At 40.1% G+C, this 8,153-nt stretch overlaps 1 protein-coding gene across 1 annotated transcript; it reads right to left on the minus strand.

Moving 5' to 3' along the window:
* Window positions 1-232: 232 nt before the first annotated feature.
* Window positions 233-1,168, minus strand: LOC146853762 (olfactory receptor 8U3-like). Its single transcript, XM_085650874.1, has one exon. The coding sequence runs from the start codon at window positions 1,166-1,168 to the stop codon at window positions 233-235; it is 936 nt and encodes a 311-aa protein (XP_085507000.1).
* Window positions 1,169-8,153: the final 6,985 nt, after the last annotated feature.

The raw sequence follows: 8,153 nt of genomic DNA on the forward strand, positions 1-8,153 counted from the left end.
AATCTATAAAGCTATCCTGGTGCTGGTAACACGTGCACAAGCTAATCCTTGCTGTACCATCATTACGGGAAGTCATCTGGAGAGGTGAATTTTTGTTAAAATCAAGAAAAAGAAATAAGAAAATAAAAAGTCATTAATAGAAATATTCTATCTGAGATCATCTTTTGTATGTGGAAGTCAAAATTCTATAACAAGAACAGGATGCAAACATTGACAATCATTTCAGTAAAGATCAAGGACAATGTATTTTGTGGATGGCCCTCCTCACAGCATATTTCACCTCTTTGTTCCTCAGGCTGTAAATCATGGGATTTAGCATAGGAATAACCACAGTGTAAGACATTGAAGCCACTTTGTTGTCTTCTAGGAAATAGCTAGATGTAGGTCTGAGATACAAGTAAAAAAGTGCTCCATAGAAAAGGACAACACATGTAAAGTGGGAAGAGCATGTGGAGAAGGCCTTGAGCCTCCCCTGAGAGGATGGGATTGCCAGGATTCTCCAGATGATGGACATGTAGGAGGCCACAATCACTGACACAGCACTTATGGTTAGGAAGTCGAAGGAGATGAAAAGCACTAACTTGGTTGCAAAGGTGTCTGAGTAGGCAAGATCTAAAATAGGGAGGAAATCACAATAGAAATGCTGAATCTCATTAGGCCCACAGTAGGTGAGGCGGAATACACCAGTAACATTCAAAACAGAGTTGAATAAAGTGCAAAGGAAGGCTGCAAGGACCAACTGCAAGCAGACCGTCCGGGTCATGACCCTATTGTATGTTAACGGGTGACAAATAGCCATATAGCGATCATATGCCATCACAGTGAGTAGCACACACTCTGTTGTCCCAAAAAGTGCGAAGGAAAAGAGTTGTACAGCACATGCGTGGAACAGGATGGTATTCCTTTCAACAAGGAAGTTTACCAGCATCTTGGGAGTGGTGACTGTAGAGTAACAAAGGTCCACAAGGGAAAGGATACCTAGGAGGAAGTACATAGGGGTCTGTAGACGAGGGCTGAGCCAGGCTAAAAGTATAATGCCAACATTACCAACTACAGTCACGGTGTACATGGCCAGGAACACCACAAAAAGAATCCCCTGAAGGTTTGGAACATCTGTGATTCCCAGAAGAAGGAACTCAGTGACTTTGCTGCAGTTCTCTTTACCCATGCCCTAGAAAAAGCAAAAAAATGAATGTTACCTTATTTTGCTTCAGATCATTATACGTCTATGGAAATATGGTGCATGCAAAGTGCAATCAGATTATTAGAAAATACAAAATGTATATCAACATGGTTTGGAGCTGTTAGTATTTATTAATCTGTGGTGAAATTGAGAAAATGCATCTACATTTATTCCTGAACTGTTCAGTTATGATAGCATTTCATGAGAAACAATGACAATAGTTATATGAAGATCCCAGTTGACCTAAAGGAGCAGTCTACCCTGACTAACAAATCAGAGAACCAGACAGAAACCGATTCAAAGGGCTCCATCTGATGTAGACATTAAGGGCCCTTCCATTTGACATGCAAAAGAGTCTGCACCTAATTGACAGCAAAATTGCCATGCTGACAGCGTTAATATTTCTCATTAAGGAAGCTAGTTCCAAATGTTAGCATGCAGATAAAATGAGTCCACTCACATTTGGAGCACAACCTGCAGGTTAGGCAATAACCAGTAATTGGAGACTTATTCTGACCCAATTGGATACTTAGGGGCTCATTATGATGGCGTAAGGACCGCCACCTCCGGTCCGATGGTGGCGGTCCTTCCGCCATCACACAGGAAATTACCACCCCCAAATTAGGATGGCGGTGGGAATCCCAATGTGTCCGCGGCGGACGGAAAGTCTGTCCGCCACGGTTCCGCAAGGCGGTCCTTTCCGCCCGCCTTGCGGAACCAGGACACAGGGCAGCATTGCGGGGGTTCCATGCAGGCACTACTGTAGGGATTACGGAGTCCCTTTCCGCTTGTCTTTTTGCGGCAGAAATCATGCAACAAAAAGGCAGACGGAGGCTGGATTCGGGGGCCCGTTGCGGACCCCCTCTTTGTGGGGGAGCTCACTGGGAGGTACCCTACAGAATCTCCATGCACCACATGGCAGGCACTGCCTGCCACGTGGTGCGGGGAAATGCAGTGCTAGCCCTTTTAATATTGCGTACAGTGCTGCAGCCAGCAGCACCGTCTGCAAAGTAAAAAGCCCGGGATACGCCCTCCAATATGGTGGGTGCGTCCTAATATGTATGGTGGGACTGCTGCACCTCTGGTGGGCGGTCCCAGCACCGCAACGATGGCTGGCAGACTGATGTCATCGTAATGAGCCCCTTAGTCTCAGTCATTAATGTCTACTTTCTCACCCTAAACCAATCCTTTTTACATCACTTTCTATTTACCTTCCTGTAAAAATTACCAAAGGACCTAAATCCAAAATGTTTAGCCGCTTCTGCCACCGGAAAAGGCTCCCTAAACCACTCCTCTATTTAGATGAGGTCTCCTTCCTTTGTCAATGATTAGGAATTGATTTCCTCTTGATTGGATTGGAGCCAGAGTGTCTATGAAGGCCTCCATAATACATGGTAACAGATACTGTAAGCCCCACTTTTGACAACTCTAATGGGGTTCATCTCGATTTTTATAAAGTGAGGGAGACAGAGGAAGTGGGGGAGGTAAAAGAAGCATGAAGAGATTTAGAGGGAGAGAAAACAACAGTCTTTCATAAGTACTGCAATGAACGATCTTATGTCAGCATTGGAAGGATACATGTTGTCCAATCAAGCATGGTGATACCTGAAATTATTCTGTTTGGAACAAACACAACAATAGGCAAGAACACCATTGAATCAGGAGCAGGGAAGTGAGAAAGATGAGAAAGACATCCAATCAGCAGTAAGGGATGGGTCCTCGAACTGCCTCATTAGGATGCGACCTGACACTGTTCGGTCGCATTCCTACATTTCACTATGGAAGCATGCATTATGGCCGTGGTTCCTCCCTGTACCTCGTGGCAGGCACCTCAAGGTGCCTGCCACAAGGTGCAGGGATCAACAGGGGGGCATCTGGTGCCCCCTCATCCTCAAAAAACGAGGCTTTGTATCAAAGTGGGCCCTATTGGGGGCCACCAAACACGCTTTCCAACATGGTTTCAATGTCGGACAGGCCAGCATGGAAATCATGTCAGAAACCATGCATTGTAATCTGAAGGGTTGATAGGCCAACCCTTGTGATTGCTGGCTAGATTCTGACTGGCCAACATGCTCTCTGAGCCCGTCGGAAGGCAGCTGAAATGACCGGTGGGTTTACTTTTTGACCACCTATATATTAATTAGGCAATTAGAAAGTATACAGAGGAGCCCTTTTTTTAAAGTGGCTAGGAAGGCTCCGACCGCCAGTTGGAGCCTTCCGGGCCGCATTGTTATCGGCCCCTAGGTGTTCAACAACACACAGAAAAAACTAAACTGTCTATTTGTGACATCTAGAAACTGCCCTGGATGTGCTAATCATGATTCACATTGAGTAACTTTAGAGATGAGAGGTATGTATTACACTATAAAAGAACATATATAATGAATCAATTTCTCCCCCCCTTGGCCAAATCATTTACGCTCGGTGATATATTTTATCTAGGACCTCACAAAGACTGGTAGATGTCGCTGATCATTTTGAAGATTGCTATCTCTTAGGTAGTCCTCACATTTGAGGTGAATGTGCAATGTCACTCTTTCATCACATTACGGTAGAAGGGGAGAAACTGGGGTGAGAATGATATTTTATGGTTTTTATGCAGATTTGTAGAGTGCATTATCACCTGTGAGGGTATCCTGGTGCTGAGCAGGTATGAGTCTAGCTTAACCTAGGACCTAGGGGAACTACTCAAAACGCCATGTCTTCAGCTTCCTGCATATTTCAAGAAGCAAAGAGGAGGCTCTTTTGTGTACTGGCATGTAATTCCACTTGTTAGGAGTTATTTAGCCGAAGGCTCGACCACCTTATCTGGTTGTCTGTATGTGTGGGATGTGTGCAAATAGAGCAAGATCGGGTGTCAAATTTGTATTGCACACAATTCAAAGCTAGCCGGTTATTAGAGCTTTTGAGTAGGCCAGAAGAAGGCAAGAAGTCAAGTTACTAAGTAGGTTTGACCTTATCAATGTTCATGATTTTTTCACTGAGTCAGTAGCCAATTGTCAAAGTCCTGAAACTCTGTTGAAACATCACCTGACAGTGACAATTAGCCTCCTGATACTATTCACGTGAAAAACACAATCTCTAGTCTAGTCTTTAGACATTTGCAAAATGAGGACACTAATCATATATATGCGGCATATATCACTCACTAGCTCAGTCACAAGTTCATTCACACAAATAGCCATTGATACTCAATGTTAACAGTGCTCAAATCAAAAGGACATACTTATCATGGCTTTGCAATGGAACAAAGACATTAAAAAAGAGATGCAACCTCATGCAAAACTTGATAAAACTTGATAAACTATTTACTCTCTAGCTTTTTTACTGGGTCTTTAAATGTGACATAAATAGCGCGTTGTGGTACTTTGCTTCATAGATGTATTCCATGAATGATACATAGACATTTTGTTGCTAACATCCATGGTTTTCAATGTGAAAATGGGATGATCCTTCTTCAAGTAACAAACACAATCCCTACTAGGGTGTACCAAAAAAGTCACAAAGGGCTTCATTATGATGATGGTTGGAAAGCATTCTGACCAACTCCTTGTCGGAATCGTTTCTGTCCGACTCAGGTTCAGCGAGTCCGACCACCTATGATGTTTCCGAGCACTGTTCAGTCAGAATCCCATTGACTTTAATGGGAGCCTGTGTTCCGACGACAGATAACACAGGCTCCCATTAAAGAAAGGGGTGATTGGGGAAAACCTTGCACCCTGTGGCGGGCACCCCATGGTTACGGTCACACCGTGCATGGTTACAAAGAAGAGTCCCATGAGTATCCCCACGGGCCCGAAAAGTCAGTTTCCGGCAGCCGTTCGGTGTCGGCCAAACCAATTTAGAATTACTGTCAGAATCCGTCATCGTAGTGCGTCAGTCGGAAACGTGGTCTAAAGACCTGTACGAATCGGATCCGACTGACTCGGAGTCTCCAATTGCCGGTCGGAACCGAGTCAGAAAAACTGAACGGTTATCTTCCATCATAATCGGTCAGTCTGAAATGTTTCCGAGTCAGTCGGAAACAGGAGTTCCGATACAGGTTAGGTAAATTGGAATGCCGTTCAAAGCCCCTCCGACCAACATCATAATTAGGCCCTAAATTTGGTAAGGAGACAGAATATCGAGGAAACAAATTCTAACTACAATAATATTGAGTGAAAAAAGTAATCTGCAAGCTTTATTCGATTTAAAAGATAAATCATAAAACCACATAGTACAAATTTCATAACTAAAGCATGCTTAAAACAAGATATTTAAAAAAGAAAGAGCAAAATTCATCACTCTGAAAACATAAAAAAAAGTGACAGCACCCCCTTTACGTAAATGCGACAGTTCAAACCCTCAGCATCTTCATTTGTGGGCCTTTTGAAGGGGCAAGCAGTTGAGAAGCCTCAGCATGACTTAGTTAAATTTGCGGCTGGGGGACTGTGAATTGACAATAAGCCACGTGGATACAAATTGTGAGGTTGATGTTCAAAACAGTGTTCTCTGGGTTTCAAGGCAGCTATGATGCCCTACCTTCAGGTCTGGACTCCCAGTTTGTTTCACTCTGGTCTCAGCTTTCCATAGGGACAGCACTGCTGGGCAAATACACAAACAACGTGCTCTAGGGATCTGTCTGATTTGCCAGAGCGTCTGCATGCAAGGTGGATTGAGGGGTGCCGCCATAGAGGTAGGTGTTTAAAAAAAAGCCACTCTCCCATCCTGAGGAGCAAGAATATTTGTTTTAGGTGTAAAGAGAATGAACAGGCCAGGTGTGGCAAGGGAGAGGCCAGCTGAAAATCGAGTGACAAATATCGTGGAATAGAAATATCGGGAGCAAGAATATAGTTGTCAACAATATCGATTTGAAGGTAAGTAATATCGATTTTAAAAATATAGAAGTCATTAATATGGTTTATAAAAATGTAGTTGCTTAAAATAATGTTTTTTAATTATTGTTATATTTCTTAATATACATTTTAATGTTTAATCATTGTTTATGTTTCTCACTATATTAGTATGTTTTTTGTGGGTTGTGGTGTCTATAGGGGTAATGGGTAGGAAGTAATTTTTTTTTAGATGTATTAATACTTTTTTGTTAAGTAATTATAATTAAATAATTGATCATTAATTATGTTAATTGTGTACTTTATTTTATAGGTGTGGGTTGTGGGTTTGTAGGGGTAAAGGGCGAGAAGTATTTTATTTGCAATTTACTAATAAGTATTTGATAATTAAAAATAATTAATTTATTGATAATTTAATATGTTAATTGTGTGATTACAATTTTTTAGTTGTGGGTTGTAGGATTACAGGGATAAAGGGTGGGAAGTGATTTATTTTAATAAATTGAGTTAAATTTTCATAAATAATATTTGTTTAGTTGACAAATAAGTATGTCAATTGTGCAAATAATTTGGATTATATTTAGATGTGGGTTGTGGGCTTTGTAGGGGTAGGAAGTAAATTAATTTTACATTTTTAATATTAAATATTACATATTTCTGTTTTGCATTCAATATATTTATTTTATTTATTTACTGTTTTTAAATTATTTCAATTGTGTTTAAGATATTTTACTTGTTTTTAATGTGGGACTGACTGGAGTGGGAGCAGTACATTTTACCCCTCCACAACTCAACACTCTCCCTACTGTTTCACTGACTGGAGTGGGAGTAGTAAATGTTAGCCTCCACAATCCAACACTTTCCCTAATGTTGCACTGACTGGAGTGGGAGTAGTTAATTTTACTTCTCCGCAATTCAAAACATTCCCTACTGTTACACTGACTGGAGTGGGAATAGTATATTTTGCCCCTCCGCAAAACCAACAATTTATTTACTGTTGCACTGACTGGAGTGGAAATAGTACATTTTACCCATCTGCAATTCAACACTTTCCCTCCAGTTGCACTGACTGGAGTGGGGATATTGAAATGTTCCCCCTCCACAAGCTAACACTATCCTTACTGTTGCACTGACTGAAGTGGGAATAGTACATTTCCCCCTCCGCAATTCACACATTTTCCCTACTGTTGCACTGACTGGAGTGGGAATAGTAAATTTAACCCTCTGCAATCCAACACTTTCCTTACTGTTGCACTGACTGAAGTGGGAATATAATTTTGTTTTATTCATTATAATATTTATTGTTGTGTTACTTGTATTGGGAATAGTAAATTGTAGAATTTTCCAATGTTATATTCTAACAAATTTTATATTTATTGTAGTAAATCTTATTTTTGTGTGATATAAAGATTTTTTGTTTAATGTAATGGGAAAATGACATGTATTTATTTTAATATGTAATAATGTATTGTATGTTGTTGTACTTTAGATAATTATGTGTTTTATTTAATATAATAATATTTAAAAGTGTCATTATTTTTTGTTCGCAAATTGTTCTTTAATTACATTATTTTATATTTAAATTGTTTTTCTTTTTTAATATTTTATCTTTTTGGTATACTTAAATATGTATAGAAATAGTATGAAAATATATTATTTACAATGTTTTTAATTATATTATTATTTAAAATAGCAGTTTATTTATATTTGTATGTTCATATATATATTCACTGATAAAACCATAGGTTTCAGGGGCGTTATAGTTAGATGGACTTTTCACTCGTACAAAACCATTGAAATTCCCCGTTATAGTTAGTTCAGCTAACTATAACTCGCGCGCCCGCAATGCACTGCTGATGACGTCACATATTACATCACTCATGACATGGTCAGTGACATCACTCATGACATCACTGATGACATCTCAAATGACATCACTGATGATATCATCCTTGTGATAGAGTGGCAGACCTCCTCTCCCCCTAATATAACCTTTGATAGACACATTCAAAAATAGAAACTAACATTTTCAAAACAATGGACATACCAATATCAGTTACAACAACCTATTCAGTAATTCTAAGATCCACATACACATCCACTCATTCACCAACAACCCTATACAGTCACTCATACAT

Source organism: Triturus cristatus, chromosome 4_1 (assembly GCF_964204655.1).
Source record: "Triturus cristatus chromosome 4_1, aTriCri1.1, whole genome shotgun sequence".
NCBI lineage: Eukaryota > Metazoa > Chordata > Amphibia > Caudata > Salamandridae > Triturus > Triturus cristatus.